The 27,116-nt window shown below is 45.8% G+C and overlaps 1 protein-coding gene across 2 annotated transcripts; it reads right to left on the reverse strand.

Moving 5' to 3' along the window:
* Window positions 1-26,990, reverse strand: EGLN1 (egl-9 family hypoxia inducible factor 1). Of its 2 annotated transcripts, XM_070401478.1 has the most exons (5): window positions 25,679-26,973; window positions 7,771-7,890; window positions 6,912-7,048; window positions 3,497-3,564; window positions 1-2,468 (listed from the first exon to the last, which is right to left on the reverse strand). In XM_070401478.1, exons 1-5 carry the CDS (start codon window positions 26,579-26,581, stop codon window positions 2,404-2,406), a joined length of 1,293 nt encoding a protein of 430 aa, XP_070257579.1. In that variant the 5' UTR covers window positions 26,582-26,973; the 3' UTR covers window positions 1-2,403. The 2 variants fall into 2 exon arrangements, with proteins under 2 accessions (XP_070257579.1, XP_070257580.1); XM_070401479.1 differs by lacking the exon at window positions 3,497-3,564 and having other exon boundaries at window positions 25,679-26,990.
* Between the last annotated feature and the right edge of the window lie 126 nt (window positions 26,991-27,116).

Here is a 27,116-nt window from a genome sequence, read left to right on the forward strand (position 1 = left end):
TTTTTTTCCAGGAACGTTTATACGTCACTTTAATTAGCTTAGCTTTACAAGCAGCTTGGGCGCTCTTTCATAATGCAACACTGCTTTTCAAATAACATGACTGCACGGTCTATGTATGAATCCTGAGATTCTTTGCCTGTTTATAAAGGTCTGTGTTTTACAGCTGGTTAATGTGTTGAAGAAAAACAGTATTAGAAGCTTTGTCTTTAACCAGGATTAAACACATAGAGGCCACAAATAATTTTAAATTTTGTTTTGAACAAGAGTCTTGCTTGGTGACAACGTAACGACCCCACTAACAAGAAATGAGCAGATTTTAAATGGACATTAAAGAAATGGCTATTCTGGTTCTTGATCCTTTCACAATGACCTCCAAGGGATTACATAAACTCCTCCCCCAAACTACAAAAGGTCAGCCCTGCCTGGCAGCACAGCCCACCCAGCAGAGCTGCAGGTGGGCATCGGAGCGTGACACGGGACTCCCAGGCTTGGAGGCTGTTGCTGAGCACCTGACAGTCAGACAGACCTCCCATCCACACAGCACAACCTGCTCGACACCTAACGAGGCAGCGCTTGCGGAGACGAGCTGGCTGGGACGCCCCCAGGCCAGGCTGCAGAGGCACTAGCTGTGGAGATGTTACACTGCATGATCGGGATGAGGAGAGGAAGTGGGACAAGACTGAAGACGGGCTATGAAAAAGACATAAACTGCAGCTTTGTCCTGCAGTTCTCCGCAGTGAGGCCGCGACACTGAGTCTCAGTCCCCCCCTAGATCCACACTGTTGGTTTCACTACATTTTTTTTTCATGTCTTACATGAACAATATTGATCTTTTAATAAAAATTACTGAGCTTTCCATAGAAAAAGTCTCTACGTGAATACAAACGATACAAATGCTTAAAACTGTTGTCAGTGGAAATATCCAGAAGTATTTCTGTACACTCACATTGTTTTGGCCAAGAAGATCAAGGACAGAGATAGGAAACCGAAGTGGGCCTTCCACCCAGAATGCATGCAGGATACGGGTGCCACCCTGTGCGCTTTGCCTAGGACACCCGTTCTGGTTCATACATTATGTGGCCAAGTCTGGGAGGCCTTGTGTGATTTCGGAACATTCCCTCTTTTTCTGAAAAGTAAAAAGGAAAACTCACACGTGAAATGATCTTTTGATTTTCCACGCAAACCACACACCTTTGGGTGCTGATCAAGAGGCCAGCCTCACGGGTGGGGACCCCCTCAGCAGCAGACTGAGGTGTCACCAACATCCCGTCTGTGACAGGTCAGTTTCGAAGCACAGCCTCCCCTAGAGGCTACCCAACAGGAACCAGGTTCTGACCTGCAGGTCGGGGTGTGGGGGGGTCGTAGGAACAGGAAAACGTAATAGCAAAGCTCAACATGCAACCAACCAATGGGAAGCCCAAGGAAAAGCCTTAGAAGGGGCTCTTCTATCTATAGCAGCGTGGCCAACGGGTGGTCCTCGGACCCTGGTGGTCCTTGAGGTCTGAAAGGCTGGTGACCACTGCTCCATAGGACACACCTGAGAGCTTAGGAAAGCCCTTTATCCCGGGAACTTGAGGCTGAAGATACCCTCAAGTTCACGTAGTGCCAGTCACTGTAGCTTTCTTAAAAAAATTTAACTTAAAATATAAACCTGTATTTTTCTTGCTGTGTGTTTTTTCTTAGAAAACATTCGGAACTAAAAGTTATTGGTAGTAAATGGTGATGGTTTTACTGTTATGTTTCATTATTAACAATGTCAACAAAAACAACAGAAGCCACGTTTAAGAGTTCAAATTAGTGTAAGACAGGACTACAAAAAATCCGATTTTTCAGCTGGTAATTAAAGTGCTCCTTCTTGTAAGTAAAAAGAAAATTGTCAGTCACTGGCAGCAATCATTATAAGAGGTCTTTTAGGGCAAAATTTAATAGTACGAAGAGGTTTACAAAAATAGATTGATGCTATTTTGGGGGACAATGCTGTAATTTTTTCTCAATTCAGTTTTGATAAATTGTACCTGATCATACAAAAATTACTCCAAATTCGAACTTGACTATATAAAAAAGGGAGAGATGAAATGAACTCGGCTAGATGGCAGATCTGACAAAATGTAAGAATGAAACAATGCTACCGAGGGCACTTATCATGTCCAGGGGTAGAGACCATTCTCAGCTGGTAGCTTATATTCTTCCATCAGCAATCACAGGTTTGGAGTCAGTCATGCAGTACAAAGCCACACGGTCAAATCTTCTTCCTGATGCAACACCAAAAGGTTGTTTCCGTTTCCTTATTAAGATGCCAACTGGTTGTCTATTTTTCTTTATCCCATTCATTTGTAGTCACAAGTTAACAAACAGCGCCAACAGTCACTGGAGGTGAAGGAGGGTATTGCTGGATCAGTCTCTCTATAAGACGTCTTTACTTATCGAATCAGAAGGTTTATTTAGTTCAACCCTCACACCTTTTTCACCTGCAGGTAAAACAAAAAACAACAAAAATTCATTCATCAAGCACCAGCCAGCTGCTGTCACTGCTTCCCACCGAGTTCCTAACGGCATGCACAGGTCTCAACTTTGCAAACATACGTCATCTGAAAACTCACACCTTCACTTCCAAAAGCTACGCTGGGCACTGTCCTGTGATGAATGCGTTACTCTGAGCTAGCAAACCTTCGAGGGGAAAAGACATTCTCTACACAGAGCTTTGTCTTTTGATTTAAAAAGTAATTAACTTGTTATAAAAGAGTAGTGTGTTCCCCATCACTGAAAGCACACACACTACTGGCTCTGCCAAAAATGATGACTTTAAAACCTATGAACATCCAATCTTTACAGTTTCATAAAAGGAGGATCTGGGATTATCAAGGCTCATGAAAACACAGCTAGTTCATCAGCAGCGTGAAGACTGAGCAGACTTGTGGAGATATAAGGTTAGAGAAAGGACAGGTGAGGGGTCCGTCAGATGGGAACTAACCGGCAGCTCTGGGAGACAGGCCCCAAGGGGGGGAGGGCCGGCATTCTGAGGACCCTCAGGCTTAGCACAAGGGTGCTGACCTACGGCCACCGTGGCAGATGCCAACGCCACACGCCTGCCTGTGTTACTGATGCCGGCATGTCCACTCCTCTCCTTTGTGTCATTTTTCTTCACGGCCACGTTAGCCACGGAAGGCCTGGAGTACTCGGTAGAGCATTACGTTTAAAAAGGAAAAGACGTTAACTTCCTTCTATGGGCACCGGGAGAGGAAGCCCAATGGCAGTTGCCGGAGCTCAGCAGCTTGTGACTGAGCAGGATAATCACACAAAACTCAGCTTGGGTTGTGATTTTCTCAGGCTTCTGTGCCTCAAACGTTCCTATTCTTTGGACCATGTTTTTGGTTAAAGATAACACTGAGGCTGACTTTGGAGAAGTCCTCTCTGAAATCAGGGAATCAAGGACTCTGACCAAACAAGGACCGTGGGCATGTCCTTCCAGTGCACCCTGGCCCCAAATGCTGTTTACCTGTTTGATATTTTACTTTAGCTCGGGCTCTCTCATCTGCATCAAAATACCAAACAGTTATTGCGTACCTAAAAGAAAATTTAGAATAGGGTAAGAATGATCACACTGGGAAGGTGCATGCTGTTGCAATGGTCTATAGAACGTGTCATGGCAACACAACGTCTCCGTCGGAAAGTACCGGGATAATGAGCGGAGAACCCCCCACTCAGCCAGCCTCCATGACGCTCAAAAGCTCAGCTGGGAAGCAGGGGCAGCTGAAGGGGGGGCCCAGGGAGGAGTTTTATGGCTGCTGGATGCCGCCTGAGCTGCATGATGATGGTCGGCCAGCCCACAGCCGACACACAGGCACTGAGGGGTAAAGACGGCCGCGGCACCTTCCCGAGCAGGGGCTCCGGGGGCAGAGGACAGCCGAGGACCCAGGGCTGCGGCTCTGCAGGGGCAGGAAGGACAGCACTGCATGACCGTGGAGAGTCAGGATGGATGCCCACCATTTTATAACCTCGAGTCACCAAGAGAGATTTCAATGATGCCAGGAATTTTTTAGGACTTTTATCGTAACAGTTATACTGTCTTTAGACATACAGCTTAGCTAAACTTCATCTTTCTGAGATTTTTTCACTTATTGGGAATATATTCCACAAATAAATGAGGAACCTCTGGTTTATTAGATACTATCCAGAACATTACCCCTTTTGGTACCAAAAATGGGGGAAATGTACACACACTTCCTGACCGCGTGCTGCAGTCACCTCCTTAAGAGAACACAGCAGCCCTAACCGGTTTGGCTCAGTGGATAGAGCGTCTCAGTCTGCGGACTGAAAGGTCCCAGGTTCGATTCCGGTCAAGGGCATGTACCTTGGTTGCAGGCACATCCCCAGTAGGAGGTGTGCAGGAGGCAGCTGATCGATGTTTCTCTCTCATCGATGTTTCTAACTCTCTATCTCTCTCCCTTCCTCTCTGTAAAAGAGAACACAGCAGGCGGGTAAAGCACCTTGCAGATTCTGCCAGGATTCATTGGGGGAAAGCAATCCCGATCGCATGAAGAGCCAGTACATGGGACAGAGCTAAATCGTGTAAAATATTTGAAGTGAAGAGTCAAAGGCAGAGCAGAGTCTGAGAGTTTGGACAACTGGGGAAACAGAGGCCCGTGGACCTCTCAGACGGTGAGGGACAGACCCGAAGTTGCAGTCCAGCCTCTGCTCTTCCCCACACCTTTCTTAACATCTAGACTCTTCTATTTTTCCGAGGCCTTGGTAAGAGGAATGGGGCACAGGTATGTGGTTTCTCTCTTTCGCCCATGCCCCAAACTTGGAGTTTCTTAGTCATCACAGTTCTAGATACTGGATCACCTCCCCTCTCTGGCCCTCAGTCCTGACCTACACACTGGTAAGCCACCACATGGATCTGTTTCTCCCTCATCTCCCCGGCCTCCGTAAGAACCCCTCACAGGAACCTCTGCACTGGAGCTGGGCGGCCTGTCCCTCCCCCCTAGGCCCGAGGGACACCACTGTCCTTGCTTCCTGACATCCCAGGCCAGCTGAGCTCTTCTTTCTGCTGGACACGGACCTTTCTCACCAACTCACACACTGTCCCCCCTCCAAACGCCTGTGGCCCTTACCCTCCGTATCGCCTGGCAATTACTTCCTTTACTACCTAAAAATGTCTGTTACCTCTTCCTCTGGAAAGGATACAAACAGACCACACTCAGGACTCCATGAAAAGGAAGGTCTGTGAAGCAGTTTCTAGGTCAGAAAAGTTCTAAAGAAGCAGCTGGGCCTGGCTGGTGTGGCTCAGTGGTTGAGCGTCGACCTATGAACCAGGAGGTCACGGTTCAATTCCCGGTCAGGACACATGCCTGGGTTGCAGGCTTGATCCCCAGTAGGAGGCATGCACGAGGCAGCCGATCAATGATTCTCTCACCATTGATGTTTCTCTCTCTCCCTCTCTGAAATCAGTAAAAATATGTATTTTTTAAAAAGCCTGCTCTTCTCCGGTGTATGAGAGTATGCCTCTTGTCAGCATATCAAGCAACTGCATGACAGTAATCCACTATCATGATGTTCAAAGTCCTTTTGATAATAAAAAATAGGTATTTAATACATTGTGCTATTTTTCTACAAATATTATTTTTACAATGTCTGTATCATCTTCCACTTTAAGTCTTAACAATTGAGCCGCCCTAGCTGGTCTGGCTCAGTGGATAGAGCATCAGCCTGCGGACTGAAAGGTCCCAGGTTCGATTCCGGCCAAGGGCATGTACCTGGGTTGCGGGCACATCCCCAGTAGGAGATGTGCAGGAGGCAGCTGATTGATGTTTCTCTCTCATCGATGTTTCTAACTCTCTATCCCTCTCTCTTCCTCTCTGTAAAAAATCAATAAAATATATATTTAAAAAAAAAAAACAATTGAGCCACAATAAATGCAAAAAAAAGAATTTAAGAAATACATTAAACAGCATACTAGTTATAGAATATTAAACCTTGTTTAAAAATACATTTATAATGTGGAAAGAGGTGCTATTATTAAAGCTAACGGTTATTTTTCTAACCTTAACTCCCACACATGACAGCCTTTCTCTCCTCTATTCGTTTTTCTCTTCACTTCTGCTCCCTGCTCTCTGGTTTCTCTCCTTGGTATATTCTCCTACATCATTTCTCTCTTCCCCCAACCCCACCTTTTGAAAAGCTCCTTTTTCCTTCTCTATCTCTTCTTTCTATTCCAAGTGAATGCAGTTGACCCTGAACAACACGGGTTTGAAGGGCATGGGTCTACCTACACGCAGGTTTTTTTCAAAATGTACTGTAATATATTTATCTTCCTTGTGATTTTTCTTAACATTTTCTTTCCTCTGGCTTACTTTATTGTAAGAATACAGTATACGATACATGTAACATACAAAATATGTGCTAATCAACTCTGTTATCACTAAGGCTTCTGGTTAACACTAAGCTATTAGCAGTTACGGGTTTTGGGGGTCAAAAGTCACACACGGATTTTTTTGTTGTTTTGTTTTGTTTGTTTTTTCTTTCTTTTTTCTTTTTCTTACACAGGGATTTGTGACTGCCTGGGAGTCTGTACCCCTTTATCCACACACTGGTCAAGGGCCAACTCTACTCTCACGAGATCACAGGAGGGTGAGTAGATAAGAGATGGACAAACAAGGAGATGGAGCTGGAAAGAGGACAGGGCCCGTGCGTCCACTTTTACCCCAAACAAGGAGCGGCTGTGCAGAGTCACATGCAGTACTAACTGTGAACAGATCTTATAAAATTACTCACATTCAAAGTTATGACCGAAGCATTACAATACAAGTCACTGAAGAACACGAAAATACTCATTAGAAAACTCCAGTTTATCTTATCTACCCCCTCCGTCCTGCCATCATCTTAACAATTGTTTCTTAAAGGAATACTACCTTGTAGCATATGCTGGTTGTACTTCATGAGGGTTGCGGCGGTCAGACCAGAAAAACAGCAGTCTATCAAATTTGGGTTCAATGTCAGCAAACTGGGCTTTGCCTTCTGGAAAAATTCGAAGTATACCTCCACTTACCTAGGAAAAGAGTCAAATATCTAAGTGTGAACAACCAAGAATGCTATAAAATTAACTTTAAGGGGAGAGGGGAGTTCATTACAGCGACTCAAAATTCTTAACTGGATTCTTCACAGATATATCTCAATTAACAAGGTTTGAAGGTGAGTTGAAATTCTAAGTAAATGCACTGATACAAGAAAAAAATCATTTCCTGGGTTTTTGAGAGTACTGGCTAAAACAGATGAGTATTATCTGAATCCAAAAGTCTTAAAATGAAGTTTTAAATTAGTAAACATTTCTTATTTATAGGGCGGGGCACAACTAGGTTTACAGTTGTCCATATGGAAAATCTATAATAATAAAAGCGTAATATGCTAATTAGACTGGACAGCCGAACGACCTTCTGGACAAGAAGCTGGGGCTGTGAGGGCCAAGGCAGCCGCTGCGGCTATGAGGACTGAGCCCCTTGCACGAATTTCGTGCATCGGGCCTCCAGTATTTTAATAAAACACTTATATAAAAGTTAAATTTTAGGTGAACACTTCAATATCTGAAATAAAGGAACCCACTTTTTGAGATGTATTATTAGTATTTGTTTCATTTTACAAAGATCTGCGCCTAATACCTAAGACTGAAACAAATCTAAGAAATGTTTGACTGTTACATGTGTTAAAGACAGTCCTACCTACGGGGAGCGTAAATGCCTGTGAGAAAGAAGAATGTTCAATGAAGTTGCATACCTTGGCGTCCCAGTCTTTATTAAGATAATATATACATGTCACACATCTTCCATCTCCATTGGGATTATCAACATGACGCACATATCCCGTCCCATTGCCTGGGTAACAAGCAACCATGGCCTGCAGCAGTAATAAAGATGGTTTTGTAAGTCCATGCATGAATCAAAGGAGAAAACAGCTTATGAAAGAGATCTCTGGTTTTTTACCACTCTTATACTTAAACTGGGATCCCTCGGGCTGTCTAGCCCAGTCCCAATCAAGGCCGGTCGGGGGAGGGGGAGGGACCGCGGGAGGTTGGCTGGCTGTGGGAGCACACTGACCACCAGAGGGCAGCTCCTGCATTGAGCATCTGCCCCTTGGAGGTCAGTACATGTCATAGCGACCAGTCTACCAGTCGTTCGGTTGACCGGTCCTAACAGTCGCTTAGGCTTTTATATAATATATATAGACCCTTCTCTTTAATAAAAATATCACATTTTGTAGGCCAGAAGAGGCAAAGATACTGTGTTGATACTATTTTAGAGAACACCATGTCTGCTGGTGAGCAATGGTGGTCTGTGGCTCCTGCTTCTCAGCACCAGGCTATGTACCTGAATGAATGGAGTTAACTGTTTACTAAAACAGAAATATTACTCACTCCTGAACTGCCTTCTCTAGAGCCCGAGTACTACATGGAGGTACATGGGGCGACTGGTGGGCCATGCAGTGAAATGACCTTCAACTAGGGGCTGCATTTATCTGTTTCCTTTATTTAAATGCCAACTGAGACTTTTAAAAAATAAAGCAATAAAAGAGCCATAAAAGAGAAGTTCTAAACAATTGTTAACTAAATCTTATAATCCCTGTGATAGCTCAGTGACCTCCATCTGAATGTGTTATCTGAGGTGGCCATTACCACTGCAGCCTGATCTGGTGTCCCTGGTCCCCTTAGTTCTGCTCTGGTGATAGGGACTCTGCCAGAGGAGGAGGAAGGAAGGAGAAGGGGGCGAGTGCTCCCAGGGCCTGCATTTAAGCTGCATCTCCTGTCAGTGCCGCTCTGGGAAGGGCAGCAGCACTAGACAGACCAGGGATGAGACGGAAAACCTCCAGCGCACCGGCCAGCCAGGAAGCCCATCAGTGCCTGGGCTCTGTGCTGGCGACTGCCAACAGGAGCCCTTCCTCTTCTTCACTGAGAAGCATGCAGTCCTGCTCCAGCAGGAAGAAGAGTCCCAGACACAGAGGAGCCCTCAGGCCCTCAGTCCCCAGGCCCTGGACCAGCCCCCAGGCCCCAGACTGGGAGCCTGAGGACAGGGAGAGCCACGCTCACCCGGAAAAACCAGACTGTCAAGAAAAACTGGAGATGGAAAAGAGCCAAGCTCCTGGAGGATCGAGGGAAGAGGAATTTTGTAGGAAACCTGCAAAAATGTGGAAGGGTCATGAACTCCTTCCAATGACCGTGTGGCCAGGGAATGACCTGGAGAGACTTCATGGAGTGATCCTGCACGTGCTGGGACGTCCCCACTGGGGTTCTAGCGGCTTTAAAGGTCCTTCTGGAAGCCGCATGAGATCTGGTGGCTACTGTGTATGTTTAAACGAGGATCCGTATGTTAACAAAGTTATCCTGAGCTGTGGTTGGATAGTCAAAATGTAAAGTTCCTTAAATGTAGCATAGCTTTTCCAGTTTTGAAGTCATATTCATGCTCGACTTCTTAACTGGTAATTTGGTTGTGCTGGTGGACTTCATACACACGGGTGAAAAAGACTCTGATGTTGCAATCTATGTTTTTGCTTAGTTTGTATTGCGTATGCAGAAGACCCTCACATACTCTTATTCACAGTATTTTTAGTAAATTCCATTTCTTTTCTCTTAATCTCTTGGTAAAGTGACTAATAACTCCTTCTAAACGTGATTTCACCTGCTTAGGCACCTAAAGTCATTAGTAGCATTAAAGATATTTACGGACACACGACAAAAAGCGTCAGCATGGTGTCCGTCTGAAAGGACTTTGCTGAAAAGAAAGAAAACACCGGCACACACAATACAAATGCTCAGCAAATCACAGAGAGAAAAAGAATTCGGGGGGGGGGGGGGGGGGGAGGAACTACTCGTGTGGGACAAAGCAATAGCACGAGGCTTGGAGCTACACACCTAAGCTTATCTTTAAAGGACAGATGAGATTTGAAAAACTGAAGGGAAGAAAAGCAAACAGTCTGAGCAGAACAAAGACAGGAAGCAGTTAAATGGCAGTGAGGTGTTTTCATAGGTAAAAAGAATTTGATAGACTTAGGATAAAACCTTGGAAATTAAGCAGAGGAAACAGGATGTAAAAGGTAACCAACAGTGAGCTCCCTGGTCCTTGAGTGGGGACAGTCACAATGAGAAGTTTTAAGAAGGCAGCTGCCTTATCCTACGATTTGTATAAAAGACTATTCTTATAGGTAAGTGTACTGCTGTGGTCTGTGGTGTCCCCTCCCCCACCTCAGGCTCCTGTGAGGCAGCCCTGAGGCCCACAGATCCAAGAATTTACGGGAGGGCCTCTGGGAAGCGCTCAGGGGGATGCGTGTCTTGTACGCTCTGGAGGGACCCCTGCCCCATCCTCCTGGACACAGCAGAGCTCCCTCACCAGGAAGGCAGCCCTCACCGGAGACCAGCAGGCTGCCCTGATCTCGGACTCCCCAGCCTCCAGGACTGGGAGCAGTAACACATTTCTGCTGTTTATAGGTTTCCCGGCCTGCAGTATTTTAGCCCGAAAGGACTACCAGGACACACCTGTAAAGGATACAATTATTCCAAGAGATGTCCATCAGATGCCTCATCCTCAGGATACGGAAATGGATCCCAGTCCATCAAGAAAAAGGAAAGGCTCCCCCCACGCCCCCCAGATGTGCTAGGGCCCGGGAGACGCCCAGTTATCCTGGGTCCTCCCCGAGCAGGACCACACACTCGGGGCCTGGGGTGGAGGCCACGAAGGGTCTAGACCAGGGGTGGGCAAACCTTTTGACTCGAGGGCCACAGTGGGTTCTTAAACTGGACCGGAGGCCGGAACAAAAGCATGGATGGAGTGTTTGTGTGAACTAATATAAATTCAAAGTAAACATCATTACGTAAAAGGGTACGGTCTTTTTTGTTTTTAGTTTTATTCATTTCAAACGGGCCGGATCCGGCCCGCGGGCCGTAGTTTGCCCACGGTTGGTCTAGAGTCTAGACCAGGGGTCCTCAAACTACGGCCCGCAGGCCACATGCAAATACAAATACTGTATTTGTTCCCGTTTTGTGTTTTTACTTCAAAATAAGATATGTGCAGTGTGCATAGGAATCTGTTCATAGTTTTTTTTTAAACTATAGTCCGGCCCTCCAACGGTCTGAGGGACAGTGAACTGGCCCCCTGTTTAAAAAGTTTGAGGACCCCTGCTCTAGACCTTTGTTAGGGAAACAACGCAGCCGCCCACTACGGAATCCTGAGGGAGGTTCCTGTCTGCCATCCCTTTGAGACACCAACTTTAAATGTTCCTGTTTCCCATTGGGAAAAGGCTATTTAAACATGAGCAAAACCATTAAATACTATTTTCCCCTTGTTGATACGAAAATATACATGATTGAGGACATTCTTAAGATTAAAAAAAACCCTAAATTTGTCTTACTCTGAGAATGAAAGGAAGGAAGAGGCTTGGGATGCCTCTCTGGAACCTGAAGACATGTGTTTCTGGCCTTGGAAGGCGTGCATTCAATATGAAGTTGAACCAGGAAACTTTTTAAAAAAAAATTTCCCTTTTGAACTAAATTATTTTAAAGCACTGATTCAAAGCTAAGAGAACTAACATTTTATGAGCTGTCACTGTACTATGTTTGCCCTGAACAAGAGGAAATGGTTTCCTAGCTGAAAATTCTATGAAAATACATTGCCTTGGGCTTACACTCTGCCCTTTGTAGTGTTGAGAGCTGACATTTAGTAAGAAGTTCTTCACAACAAATCTAGGAGGCAGACAGACACAGTCTCTCCATTTGAGACAGTAGAAAAGTGAACTGCAAGGAGAATAAACGCCTTGTCAAGGTCACAGAGACGAGGGGCAGAGGTGAGATATCCAGAGTGGAATCGCCTCCTGGATTCTGGCTCAGTTCCTGGCTCAGTGAGGCTGTGTTTAGTCTGACCCAAGAGTGCAGATGAAATTGGCAACACAGGGTCCTAAGTGACTCCTAAGTGATACACACGTCACGCGTGATGCTCAGTTCTCCCACGTACGGATGTACTGCGTAAGGTCTTTCCCAACTCTACTCACACCTGTCGTCATTCACTCCCAAAGCACCGCCCCCCACCCCCATGCCTACCTGTGGTTTATATAAATCTAGCTCAAAAGGGGGGAAACTGGTCATGGAAAGAACTGGACTGAGAGCAAGTAGGTACTTACTGGAAGAAAATTTTTAAACTTCAGATTTCAATTATACCTGTGTAGTTTATGTAAATCTCACTTCCTAAAGGTACAATTAAAAACTTTATAAAAAGTTATACATTTGCCGAAACTGGTTTGGCTCAGTGGATAGAGCGTCGGCCTGTGGACTGAAGGGTCCCAGGTTCGATTCCGGTCAAGGGCATGTACCTGGGTTGCGGGCACATCCCCAGTAGATGTGCAGGAGGCAGCTGATCGATGATTCTCTCTCATCGATGTTTCTGACGCTCTATCTCTCTCCCTTCCTCTCTGTAAAAAATCAATAAAATATATTTAAAAAAAAAGAGTTATACATTTTGTTCATTGCATTAATTAGCATATTGCATGGGGGGAAGGGCAATCTTTGTATACTTAAATCTCATGTTATAAATAACATATCTCACCATAAATAAACTCAGACTATGTTTTGAGAAGTAAAAATGTCAAGCCTGTATCCTGGCCAAAAAGAAACCAGCACTGAAAGGAGACCCAGCGATAAGAAAAGGGCAGTTCTCCTGCCGGCCGCTAGTGCGCGCAGGGCCAGCAGGGCCACTCGGAAGAGCAGGAGTCAGACCTGCTCCACCAACTCCAAGCAGGAAACAGCACCGTCAAAGGAAGCCCTTCACGAGCATTGCGACAGCTCAGGGCTGACTTTATGGAGGAAGCAGTGTCTGAGCTACGCTTAAAAGAAGATAAAAGTTGGCAAAGAGGACATTTCCAACAGAGTGGGTCACATAAGGAAGTTTTAAATGCAAATACAGAACATACCTGGTGAGGAGGAAGATTCGGGTTTGCTAACGCACAGAGCTCTTGAGAAAAGGGGGGAAGTGGGAAAAGCCAAGAGGGGCCACGTTACGGAGAACGGCCGTGATGCTGCAGGCAGAGGGGAGCCATTGCTTTCTGGGCAGGGAGCGACATGATCACAACTGCTTCAGAGCATGACAAGAAGAAGGCAATGGATTTGGGAAGGGGCAGGAAAAACATGCCACGGAGAAGACGAGTGAGAACAGCACTTCAGCAGACCAAGCAATGACGTTCTGATACAAGTGGGGGCCTTGGGCAGAGTGGAAGGGGGAGGAGAGAAGTGAAAGGACTTGGCAAGCACTTTCACAGACAGAGCAAGGGACAGGCTGCATCAAAGGCGGCTGAGAGGGTCTGTGTCTGGAGGTCGGGAAGGCGGGTTTGGGGGAGGAGTTTAGTTTTCGGACATACTGAGTTTGCCAGGCTGGTGGGCCATCCCGGTGGAGATGTTCAAAACGCAGCTGATAATGTGAGTCTGGAACTCCAAAAAGAGGCCATGGCTGGAGATGCAGATTTAGGAACCATCTTCATAGGGGATGGCTGAAGCATGGGCTGCCAGAGATTGCCAAGGCAGAGAGTGGGGAGAGAAGAACAGAACAAAGGACAGATTCGCATGGAATAAGTCATGGAGAATAAGAGCTCATTAGCTTTGTTGCTTTCCTGGTCACAGGAAAACGGTCAGACAACTGGTCAATAGTTGTCTCATTGTAAGTGATTTTTGACTAATTGTAAATGATAAACATATAAAACAGAACTTATCAAGCATTTTTCGGATTTCTCCTAAAAATGTTTTTTAAAACTTTTTGCTATTATAAATAATATTGTAAAATAGTTTTAAAGCTCTATCATTGTACATATATCCTTGATGCCTAAAATCAAATTCCTAGGAGTGAAATTATGAGGTTGAAAAGTATTTATTGCCAAAATTTTCTCTGGTTATATTAGCTTACTAGAGGCCCGGTGCACAACATTAGTGCACTGGGGGTTGGGGGGTCCCTCAGCCCATCCTGCATCCTCTCACAGTCAGGGACCCCTCGGGGATGTCCGCCTGCTGGCTTAGGTCCAGGGAGCGGGCCTAAGCCGGCAGGTGGACATCCCCTGAGAGGTCCTTAGCGCTGCCCCAGAAGCAGGAGAGGCTCCCGCCACCTCCGCTGCGCTTGCCAGCCGTGAACCCGGCTTCTGGCTGAGCAGTGCTCCCCCTGTGGGAGTGCACTGACCACCAATAGGCAGCTCCGGTCATTCCACCGTTTGGTCTATTTGCATATTAGCCTTTTATTATATAGGATTATTAAATGAATCAAATTCAATAGTGATGACACTAAAGTAATTCTATGAGTTGATAATATCCACAAGATGATATTGTTAAAGAAGCTACAAAGCATGAATGAAAGATAGCTAGCCCCCAAACATCCCATATTGTTTTAGGAAAGAAAGAATTAACTTTTAGGATTTTGTTTTAAAAGCCTCCTATTATAGACTATATGGTAGATAAAAGAAATACCAAATAAGTAATAGCGCCCGACCAGCATGGCTCAGTGGTTTAGCATCAACCTATGAACCAGGTCACAGTTCAATTCCTGGTCAGGGCACATGCCCAGGTTGCAGGTTCAACCCCCAGTAGGGAGGGAAGGTGCAGGAGGCAGCCAATCGATGATTCTCTCTCATCACTGATGTTTCCATCTCTCTCTCCCTCTTCCTTCCTATATATTTTTTAAAAATAATAGCAACAAGTTACAAAACAATCTAATCTATGTTTACATCAATAAAAACTGTAAGTATAAGCTCATTTGTATGTGATTTGATCCAATCTTTCACATAGATACTAACTTATTTGTACACATGACTAGCTTTTAAAATTAACATCTAGGAGCATTTGAGATGTTGCTTCCTGGCATTTGTCATCGGTTTAGCTCAAATATACTCTTTAAAATTTTTAAAAATAAACAAAATTAACATCTAAGAGTTTTGATTCTTAAAATGTACCTTAAATAATTAAATTAATGATTATTAATAAAATATTTATTGCCATTTGACTTCACTCTGCTAAGGGGAAGGTGTGAAGGGAGAAAGATCTTTTGATGGAGGGGTTCCCTCAGTTTGAATCACTTCATTATCCATGACCCTTATAAACTGACCAGTTTCTGTGTTCACAGAGCCAAGGCCATGTGCCAATTGCCCAAGCAAAACCAGATGCGTTTTCATTAAAAATAAGGTTCATTAAAAACAAGTCAAGAATTCTGAATCTAAGCTGAACTTTAACCAACACAATGAATGCGAGCAAAGGTTTAGAATTAAGGCAGCTGAGGTCACGTCTGAATACTTTGAAAAGGCACTGCTGAGAGCAAAAAATATAATCACTTCTTTAAAAGCTTCTTATAATAATCAATTACTCAACATTTCTTCTATGAATTAGGTCAGCATTATTCCAATGTCATAGCTGGAGAGACAGGAGAGGTGCTGAGTGACTTCCCAGGTAACTAGAATTCAGAGCAGTGTCAGCAGGCCCTGCTCCCATTCCTGTCCAGTCACCTGCCCCCTTACTGCTCTCCCTTCCCGAGAGATTTCCAGGATAAAGAACACCTGCAAGAATCTTTAGAGGAAATGTGCATGAGAGAAAACCTTACAGTTACTATGCAACACCAGGCCGTTCCTGAGAACTAGCCACAGGAACAAATTGCTCTTCCATATTTTAGAGACACTTCCTACCTGCACTACCAAGAGATGCCTCCGATCTAACAATTACAGAAATTATTAATAATATAAACAAAACCAACCGATATGAACTCTAGTTTCACTTTTGTTGAAAGTACTCCTCCACCCCAGCCCTCGTGTACTATAAAGTTTTCATTTTTTAAAAACTCAGATTTGCCGAGACCGGTTTGGCTCAGTGGATAGAGCGCCGGCCTGCGGACTGAAAGGTCCCAGGTTCGATTCCGGTCAGGGGCATGTATCTGGGTTGCGGGCACATCCCCAGTGGGGATGTGCAGGAGGCGGCTGATCGATGCTTCTCTCTCATCGATGTTTCTAACTCTCTCTATCTCTCTCCCTTCCTCGCTGTGAAAAATCAATAAAATATATTAAAAAAAAAAAAAAAAAAGAAATATCTTTTAAAAAAAAAATAAATAAATAAATAAAAATAAAAACTCAGATTAATCTTACTGCCAGTAACAAGTACAAAAACAAGATAAGACACATGAACAGGAGCAGGGAACAGGACATTGTGAAGGGGTAGAGAAGTGGTTCTCAACCTGTGGGTCGCGACCCCTTTGAGGGTCGAACGACCCTTTCACAGGGGTCACTTAAGACCATCGGAAAACACAGATATAATTACATATTGTTTTTGTGAATAATCACTATGCTTTAATTATGTTCAATGTGTCACAATGAAAATACATCCTGCATATCAGATATTTACATGGCGATTCATAACAGTAGCAACATTACAGTTATGAAGTAGCCACGAAAATAATTTTATGGTTGGGGGTCACCACAGCATGAGGAACTGTATTAAAGGGTCGCGGCATTAGGAAGGTTGAGAACCACTGGGGTAGAGGGAAGAGGGAAAGAATTCCAATCCTGTATTAACCACTGGAGATAAAGTCTTTTATAAGAAAATTGCACAGCCAAAACCGGTTTGGCTCAGTGGATAGAGCGTCGGCCTGCAGACTGAAAGGTCCCAGGTTCGATTCTGGTCAAGGGCATGTACCTGGGTTGAGGGCACATCCCCAGCGGGAGATGTGCGGGAGGCAGCTGATCGATGTTTCTCTCTCATCGATGTTTCTAACTCTCTATCCCTCTCCCTTCCTCTCTGTAAAAAAAAAATCAATAAAATATAAAAAAAAAGAAAATTGCACAAACACAGCAGATGTGCCTGGAACCATATGCTCCCAGGGAAGACCTTCTCACTGAGGTCATGGTTTCCATCCTGGTACTTACCACTTAACTTTGTTTCATTTTACAGCAGACCGTACAGGGCAAACATCTTTCAGAGTGTGTGCATGTACACCACTAGGCTATGACTTCAGTTGACAACTATAAAGGTGGGGGAGGGAGAGGCAAAGCATAATTCCATAGACAGGGGGCAAGCAACTGAGTAAACACAGGCCCTCGCTCTCCCATAGCCAGGCATGAAATGCTTACAAATGTTTTTTGTTTTGTTTGTTCTTTAGAACTCTTCTTAGAACAGGGGTTCTTAATATAGGGACTATGGATGGGTTTAATTATAAGCAAAACTTTGCCTGTATGTTCATTTTTAGGGTGAGAAGGTATATAGCTTCCATCAGATTTCTAAATGGGCCCAGAGCAAAACAAACAACACTACCATAATTACCTTGGAAAAACTTGTAAGCTTTTGGGAAGGGATGCTATCTATTGTCACATAATTTTCAGCCAAATTTTCTTTATTCAAGAAATTTGATTCCAAAATACTCTAGGTTGTAACCACTATAAACTACAACCATTCTTTGTACATAAATAATTTGTGGTAAACACTAAATCTCAGGCTACTTCCTTTACCAACTAAAAAACTGTATTAAGAGAATGAAAACATTTTAAATATAAAAATTAAGCAAAATTGGCATGAGAAATCCTTTATAAGCATAAATATGTATGTATGTATGTATGTATGTATGTATGTATTTCAAGACCAATTTCAAATGACCTCTATGCTGGCCAGTTTCCATGATCAGCACCACCAGTGCCCTCTTTAAACAGTTAAGTCAACTGTTTCCATGAAGTTGATTAAATGCTTGAATGTGGTTAAAGCCAAAGATTTCCTGATCATAAGAATGAATGTGGTTAAAGCCAAAGGTTTTCCTGATCCTAAGAAATAGTTCTGGGCTGGTCCGATGGCAGTGGGTTACCAGAACTTACCTAAAGTTAGTATCACGAACCCCCCACTGCTTGACTGGCTTAAAAAACAACAACAAAACAAAACAAACAAACAAACAAAGAAGAAATAGTTCTGGTCTTGATTAACCCATGTGCTCTTTTGTTAAACATAACTCTTAAACCTCCTTTAATATTATTTGAAAATTTGAAGAAATTCTTGTTCTAAAGCCAAATCAAAACTATGATGATTCTATGATAATTTTAGGAGCTTAAAATTTTGCTCTTGAAATGTTTTCCTCTGCACCTCGATCACGTGCAGCGATACTGAGCTCAGGCTTCTCCCTGCGGGTCATCCATTGTGTTTCTTTGTTTTGAAGTGACGCGTGCCCACACCACTGGTGGGGGGTGAGGGCGGTAAGACACGCAGGTCCTATCCCTTCAAGGTTCACGGACAGGCAGAATTCTACCACCAGCTGTAACCTGACCAACTGAGACCGGGCCCAGGCAATGGTGTAAAACTTCATTTCACCTTCAGAGCAGACCTTTCTCCCAGTATCTGGAGTTAAAAATAGTGTAGGCCGTGTTGGCCTGGGTTATTTTTATCAGGAAAACAGGGACTAGAAACAGCATCGTGGAGTTGACCACAATAGGACAAAAACCCTCATAGACTTTCAAAAGGTCTCGCCGTAGTTTTAGAAACTGGACTGAAAGCAGGGGAAGCAGAGGTGAGGTGCAGGGCAGGTTGGCTGAGGCACTCACTAGTGTGAACACAAGTAACAAGGCACAAGAACCACCAAAGGTGTTTGACATGATGAGACAGAATCGCATCAAACAGCTCCAGGAGTTACTTCCGGAGGAAAAGGTATATAAAGTCTCAAGAAAAGAGAGCTCAGTGGAGGTCAAAGTTGAGGGAGAGAGTTGGGAATGGGACTCAAGCTCGATCCTAAAGAACGTATGAGGTTTGAGTGGCTGGGAGTCAAACAATTCACAGAGGTGTGGGCAGGAGTGAGAAGGGGAGCAATCGGGAAGAACTTAGTCTGGCTGAACTAGCAGTTGTATTTCAAAGATAAGTAACAGGTCAGAGTGGGCCTAAGCAGCTGAGAGTATAAATACATAGGAATCAAACTGTTAGAATAGGCAGCTAGGTAGATATGAGCTAGGAGAGGTAGCTGGGGCTTGAAAGGAGAATGGTGAGACGTAACAAACTGAAAATAGACAATAGAGGAGGCAGGCCCCTATGTGAGGAGGAAAGATTCAGAATTGGACCAGGGTCCTACCCTCAAGTGGCTCACAATTAGCACAGAAAACCAGCAATGTGGAGGCCTGCAGGAGGCGGCCTGTCAGTGATTCTCTCTCATCATTGATGTTTCTCTCTCTCTCTCTCTCTCCCTCTCCTTGCCTCTCTGAAATCAATAAAAATACATTAAGAAGAGAGGGAGGGAGGGAGGGAGGGAGGGAGGGAGGGAAAATGTTCTTGTTGTCAACACCAGGAGTGCTAAGATTCCCTGCAGTCATCCCCAGGCAGCCCCGGTGGCAGAGCTGACGAAGGCACGCTGTGCCAAGAAGCCATATGCCTTTGGAGGAGAAAGGATGGGGCTGGAAGGTCAACAGCAGCAGCAGCAAGCACAGCCCACGTGAAGGAATGTGGAAAAGAGAGCACAGAACTGTTCTGTTCAGGCTTTGGCGGAGAATAAGTATCGAGAGGCCGCTATAAATGGAAACTGAAGAAGTGGGGCGAAAGAAGAAGACAGAAGAGTCAGGGCAAGATAAAGGAATAACTGTTTCCTTCCAGCTGCCCAAGCCACACGCCCTGGTGTCGTTCCTGACTCCTCTCTCTCTCTCCTTCCTCACATACAGTCCGTCAGCAAAGCTCACAGACTCCACTTTCAAAATACATCCAGAATCCAACTAATTGTCCACACACACGCAGGTACTGCTCGGAGTACCGGTCCTTAACTTGTTTATTTTTGTCTTAACATTAACCACCTAATCTGTCCTGTATTTACTTAAACATATGTTACTGACCCCCTCACCTACCTCCAGTAGAATTTAAGTTCCTTGAGAACAGGAGCGTTTTGTTCCCGTAGTTCAGTTATTCCTAGCTCCTAAAACAATGTTTATACATAGAAGGTATTCACTTCATATTTGTTGAATGAACAAATGAATGAAAAGCTTACCAAACAGGACTCAGAGAATAGAATAAGCAGCAACCAAAAAGATAAGTATTTTCCTTTGGTAAAGAAATAGAATTTGGGACAATGAATAAGGAAAATAGGAATTCCAAACACTTGAAAATTTTTAACAAGCAAACAGGGACTACAGATACTATCCAAGTAGTTCAGAAATAAAGCTTCGACTTGTTCTGGAAAGATGTGATAATGAAGTATCAAATATTCCAATAAAGGTGGCAGAATAGTTCAGAGTTTGGACTAGAAAACACAGGCGTGAAGTCAAGTATTGTAAGGGAAGACTTTGGTTAACCATCTATCGGTTTTTTGTTTCTTTCATTTTTTTTAGAACAGAAAGATTTTGGCTGGAATCAGAGTCAAAGATAAGCTATGAATATGGCTCAAGAAATGATCTGAATGTCATCCAAGAGTGAACAATGTTTCCAGTGCAGAAACAAGGGCAGAGTGGAAAAGGAGGTAGAATGCAAGCAGGTAGAAAAATGCACCCAGGAAAACTGTGTGAGCATGTGCTCCAATGAAAGGGAGCCTGGAACATTCGGTGGCATGTGAAAGGCCTCAAGCAAAACATTAAAAACAACTAAGCTGATACCATCCGTCCGAAGGCATGCAGAAAGGAGCGGGCATCGGAAAACATGGTGGAGGTGAACAGCCCTAGAGGTCAAGGCTGACAGAGGAACACAGGGGAAGGAGAGCAGAGGACAAACATGGAAATCAGAAACACAGCAGAAAGGCGCAGGAAACACAGAGGCCAGGCCTGTTTCAGGGAAAATGGCTTTTACGTTGAAGGAAGGGAAAGAGAGTGAGTAAAGAACATCTAGGGAAATTGGGGAGGAATTATCTACAGGAAGAATATTTAACCTAGAAAGAATGTCAAATAAACCAAAGTGTAGAATGACAAGGGTAAATGGAAGCAGGAAAAGGAAGTCGTAAATGTTCAAGAATCCTCAAAAAAACGGCATAAAACACATCCAAATTAGTGAAGTGGAAATGAGTAATTTTTACATGAGCTGCGGCATAAAGTTAAATATGAGAATGAACTAAATCGAACATCAGTCAGTTTTGTCACTAACCAGCTCCGTGACCTTGAACAAGTCAGTCACTTAACCCCTCTGGGAATTATTGCCTGTTTAAAAAAAGTGTGTGTGTGTGTGTGTGTGTGTGTATGAAGTGGTTAGGTCAAAAATGGGTAATAATTCTAAGTCTTTTCCCTCCAGTTTATAAGAGGGAGAAAGATAGGAAAAGCACAGAACTCTTAAAAGAATCAGAAAAATAAAAAAAATTTAAATGGAAAGAGTCAGAGCTAACCGTTTTGCATTAGTCCTTACGATTTAAACGTGCTTTTCCATCTAGGCACTCACAGCAAGCCGAGAGCAGAGGCAGGGGTCACTCACTACCATCCCAGAAAGGGGGGACCTGCGGCCCGGGAGGATGAAGCAACTGGCTCAAGGACACAGAAGCGGCGGCAGGTCCAGGATTCCACCCGGATCTGACAGCAGCACAAAGTCCACTGCCCAGCTGCGTTTCGATGCCCTCCTGTGACTAAGGTTTTGCAGGGTATTTTTGTGGCATATTAGGTAACAGGTAAGTCCAGAGTTATAAACATGCCCCCAAAACACACCACACACAAAACACCCTTTCAATCTAAAATAAAATCCTTTAGGATGAAAGGTGTTACCTTATATATACATAAACTACATGTAAGCCAATTCACTACACAAAATGTTTTCCTTTAAAGTTGAACTTGGCTCATTCACAGCCTACTATTCAGGCTACTCTTTCAGTCCACGTGTATGTCTTCCATTTTAAAGCGCTAAATAAAAATCATTGAAGTATCAATATTTTCAGCCTTTCTGCATTCAGAATAACGGACTTGGATCTTGAATTATGAGACAGCTATCAAAACATTAAAAAACTGCTTCAATTTGTAAGTGCTGGATGCCAAGAGTATTGAAAACGCGGCAGGAGTAGACCGAGTTTTGTTTGTGACATCTGAGGGCTGTCACCACCACCCCTACAGTAGTGATAAAGTAACAGAATTTTTCTCATCCTGTTCTTCGCTCTAAAAGCTATAATCAGCCGAAGCTAAGTAATTGACTGCAGTACTAAGTGAAAAAAATCTCAGGAATATCATCTGCTACTTGTTGGTCTCAACCTAACCTACTCCTTTTTTAAAAAATTCACTCCTTTTCTTAATGTACATTTGAACTGAACAGAGTAAGTTTTGGATAAAATTCTAACAATATGTATATGATTTTAGCATTTTTATCTTAACAATTTTTTCCCCTTTAGAGTGGCTAAGACTCTCCAACTGAATAATAGTTTGACACTTTCCCATGATCCTTAGTCCTCAGCATTCCTCTTCTTCCTGCGCCCCCAGGTAAAGGCACCTATGATTTCTGAGGGACACTCCTCTTCCCAAATGAGCAGACCACGACTACACCCTACTGGACATCGTTACAAGTCTCCTTGATGGAAGAAAGGGTGCAAGACAGGATCAAGGATCACAGGGCAATTTAAGGGCAAGAGGGGGGGGTGTGTGTGAAATCCCCCAAAAAGGACCACAGAAAGTATATAGTATAGGACAGGGGTCCTCAAACTACGGCCTGCGGGCCACATGCAAATACAAATATTGTATTTGTTCCCGTTTTGTTTTTTTACTTCAAAATAAGATATGTGCAGTGTGCATAGGAATTTGTTCGTAGTTTTTTTTTTTAAATTATAGTCCGGCCCTCCAACGGTCTGAGGGACAGTGAACTGGCCCCCTGTTTAAAAAGTTTGAGGACCCCTGGTATAGGAGCTGTTACATCTGGGTTCCCGTTTTTCTTCTGTATGACTTCATCCTTCCCTTGTAGTTCCTCTTTCAAAGTAGTTGGACAAACTGTGGCCAGATAAGCATGTCGAAGTAGAAACTTGGGGGAAATCAAAGCCTTCACTGAACGAGCCACAGCCAATCACACATCACGTGATTATCAGGCCCTGACACACACAAAGGCCATACAGAATAATGTAAATGAGAAAAAACATCAGCTTCTTGTTCAGAAATCTGAGTTTAAGGCCTGGTATGCTGCATGAATTTCTTGTAACACATGACCTAATTTTCCTGGGGCTCACTTTTTTTTATCTATGAACAGAAATAATACCACAATGATCCGCCTATTTTATAGTTGCTGTGAAAATTATCTCAGAAAAATACTATACATTGGGGCAAGTAACTTTTCAAATCACTAAAATGTTGTAGATAAAATAAATTCTGCCTCTCTCAAGTTACTATACTGAAATGAACATGATAGAGGTGGGTAACTATACAGTGGTTTTTTAGCCACTATCCAAAATAAACATTGTATATTCACCTAATCAAAAGTTTATATAGCCCAATGGTAACATACAATTATTCACATACAAGGCTAATGCTATTCATTCACTATCAACAAAATGTGTATAAAATTTTAGTTTCAGTGGTATGCTAATAATCTACATTTTTTCCATCTAATACCCTATCTATGTGCAGTGTAGTTTTTTTAAAAAAGCATGTAGCTTGATATTTGAAGGACCCAAGTGTGAATCCTGCAGGTTATCCTAAGTGTAGGCTTTGGGCAAGTCTGAGCTGACATATCCTCAGATGTAAATTAGGATTAAGATGATCATAATCATGCCTGCACTAAAATTAATCTGGTGCCTAGCACACCATGGTTGCTCACGATAGTATGACGGCTGGTAATCTGACTGCCTTCCCATTCTCTAATATCTTTCGATTTTTTAGGAATAGTTAAATCACATCATTAAATATGGGTGTTTAGCAAAACGTCTCTCAGCCAAGAAGTACAATGAAAGGGATTCCCTAAAATCATTTCTAGATCCTGAGCGTAAGATCAAATCTAAAGAGTTTAAAGTCCATCCTGCCTTCGGTTAGTCCTTTCTCACACACGTGTAGTCAAATAATTTAAAGCCGAAGCTACCTTCACACCGGGACATGTGGGAAGGAGATGGCTATTTGCTAACCGCCTCTGCAGAAGCAGCAACTGCCCTGAGGGGCTGCTGCTCTCCCTCCAGGAGGAGACGGTGAACAGTGGAGAGGAGAGGAGAGGGCTGAGCCTAAATTAACCGCAGAAGGTCTTAGACATCCTCTTCGTCATGACTTCACCTGAGGCTTATGCCTCAACAATAAATATACTTGATCAGTCTTCACAGAGCTGTATTAATATTCCCTCAAGCTAGTTCCTTTCCTGCTCTAGGGTTCATGACTACGCTCACATTTAATCCATGACAAAGTCATTTAAAAATATATCAATGAAAATCTGATTAACAACCAACGTGAAGGTTGAATCAAGCCCCCTTTTTTTTCTTGCAGCTTAATATTAAGCAACTGTTCATTTTTTTGAGACAACATATTGAGACGTGCCTTCACCCAGCAATGAAGCCCCAATACGTAAATCACTTCCCACCGTATTTCCCTCAGTAAAATCCCCAGGTTTAGAACTTCCTTAGCTGCCTGTGCTCCATCTGAGAGTCATCCACATGGATTATCAAAATAGATGGTCTGACCCACACAAAGAACGACCAGGAAGAGTCAGTGTGTTCCTACAAACACCTACCGGTGTGATGATCTCCTAAGATAAGCCCTTGGAACTTACAAAATCAGACAGAGATGGATGAAGGAGGGTGGAGCAGGGTGGCCTGGAGTGAACCTGGATACAAAGGAAATATTAAGACCTGGGAAGGAAAATGCAAAAGGACTGCAAGAGGTTCTTAAGGAGGGATGGCTCCATTGTTTACCATACGAGGAGGAGGAGGCAGGCGGGGTCAGTAGGGAGGAACTGAGGAATCTGTGGGGGGAAAACTACAATAGTAAAGAGCAAACAAACAAATGTCACCAAACTGAGATGTTAGGATGGGCCCTCACTCCTGCTCCAATTCCATATGTGGCCTGGTTTTTTGTTTGTTTGTTTGTTTTTTCCCCCAGGAAGCTACACAACAGTTCTTTTTCAACCAAGGGATCAACAAAGCAAATAAAGGAAACCTGTGCTAAAAATGTAACCTACCTACACCGAGAGGTCTGGAAACGGAAACACTGCGTTCCCCGCTTATGTCGTGGGAGTCAAAACAGGAGGGACACGGGGAGGGGGAGGAGGAGAAGGAGGGGAGCACCCTAACTCTTCCTGAGTGAGGCGTCTGACGGCACGCTCATTTTACACTTATCTTTTTGTGCAGATTCCTCACTCAGCACCGCATTCGACCCTGCACGTCGGTATCTGACCAGTGGTTGGTTCCAAAACCGAGAATGGAGGAGCGAATGCATGCACTTGCTCGGAGCAGTGCTTTAATCCCCCCCCACCCACCCCACCCCAATGGGCGGCTAACACTCCAATGAGGTTGGAACTAACCGTGCATTGCGATGCAAGAAAGAGAGAGAAGGCACAAGTTAAAAGGGCGAGCCTACCTTCAGCCAGAAAACTATGCAACTGGACGGAAGTTCGCCAACGGGCAGGAGGTGGAAAACCGGGGGCGGGGGGACACGACACGAGAGAAAGGGGCTCCCTAGGTCAACACCTACAGACGGGCCCCAGCCTTCCTCTTATCGGGGTTCTGCCCCCAGGAGATCCTTTCCGGTGGAGAGACTCCATGCCCCTCGCGGACGCGGCCCCTGCCGCGCGCGCGGGCCAGGGGCGAAGCCCCCGCACACTTACTTTCGTCCGGCCATTGATTTTGTAGTTGCCCAGCTTCCCGTTACAGTGGCGGATCAGGTCGTCCATGCGGCTCATGAGCAGCCCGATGGTCTCGCAGCCGGGCTCCTTGCCCTCGATCCAGGTGATCTGGTCGCCCCGGATGTCCTTGGACGAGTCGCTCTTCTGGCTGACCAGCTGGCCGTCCGTGAACTTGCCCGTGTCGTGCAGGGCGCGCACCTCCTCGCCCACCTGCTGCCCGGTCTCCTTGCCCAGGAAGTCGTCCACCACGCAGATGCCGTGCTTGTTCATGCAGGGCACGATGTACTCGAGCGCCAGCTTCAGCGCGGGCAGCGGCTTCGTCTGCCCGTTGGGCCGCAGGCCGCCCGCCTGGCTCAGCCCCTCGCCCGGCGTGTTGCTCGGCGGGTACAGGTTCGCCTTCTCCTGCAGCAGCGACGCGCGGACCAGCGGCTCCTCTTTCGCGGACTCCGCCTCGGCCGCCGCCGCCGCCCGGCCCTGGCCCTGGCCGCCGGGCACCACGCGAGGCGGGGACGCGGCCGCCGCGGGCTGGGCCTTCGCCTTGGCCGCGTCCCCGGCGGCGGCGGCGGCGGCGCTGTTCCTGCGCGGCGCCGTCTTCCTGGCCCGCCGGGCCCCAGCGGCCCTGGGCGGCGGCGCGGCGGGGGCCGGCGCGGGGCCGGGGGGCGGGAGCGGGGCGGCCGCGGGGCCGGGGCCCGGGGCGCCCTCGCCGCTCTGGCACACGAGCTTGTGCTTCTTCCAGTCCTGGCGCTGGTGCTCTTTGCTGCAGTAGAAGGAGCTGCGGCAGCGGCTGCAGCGCAGCAGGTTCTCCATCTTCCCGCACAGCTCGCAGTACTGCTGGTCTCGCTCGCTCTGGCTCAGCCCGCCGGGCCCGCCGCTGTCATTGGCCATGGCGGCGGCGGCGGCGGCGGCCGAGCTGGAGGGGTGGCGGCCGGACGGCCTCACCCGAGGCCGGAGAGCGGACGGAGCGGCAGGGCCCGTCACTGCGCCATGCACCCGCCGCCCCTCGCCTCGGGCAGGCCGGCTCCCCGCCCTCGTCCCGGCCGCTTCCTCGTCCTCGGGTCGGAACCTCGGAGCGCCGGCTGCGGCGTCTCAGCGCCGCATCGCCCCGCGGGCCGGTGGGCGGAGGGAACGCGACCTCCGCTCGGGCGCGCGAGACCGGCCTCCTTGGCCGCCGCCGCCTCCGTCTCCCGGGCGCCCGGCCGGCCTGTGGAGGAGCGCAGGGCGTGCGGGCGCCACTCGCTCTGCGCGCTCGGCACGTACACCACGGCCCCGCCGAGACCCTGGCGGGCGGCGCGCGAGGGCGGGGTCGGGGCGGGTCGGGGGCGGGGCTAGGGGCGGGGTCGCGCACACGCGCTGGGCTTGCGTGCGGGCCCCGCCCCTCGCCGGCTACGCCCCGGGCATGCGCACAGACACCGAGGGGGCG

Source organism: Myotis yumanensis, unplaced genomic scaffold, assembly GCF_028538775.1.
Source record: "Myotis yumanensis isolate MYYU_CA2020_CCGP unplaced genomic scaffold, mMyoYum1.0.hap1 SCAF_22, whole genome shotgun sequence".
NCBI lineage: Eukaryota > Metazoa > Chordata > Mammalia > Chiroptera > Vespertilionidae > Myotis > Myotis yumanensis.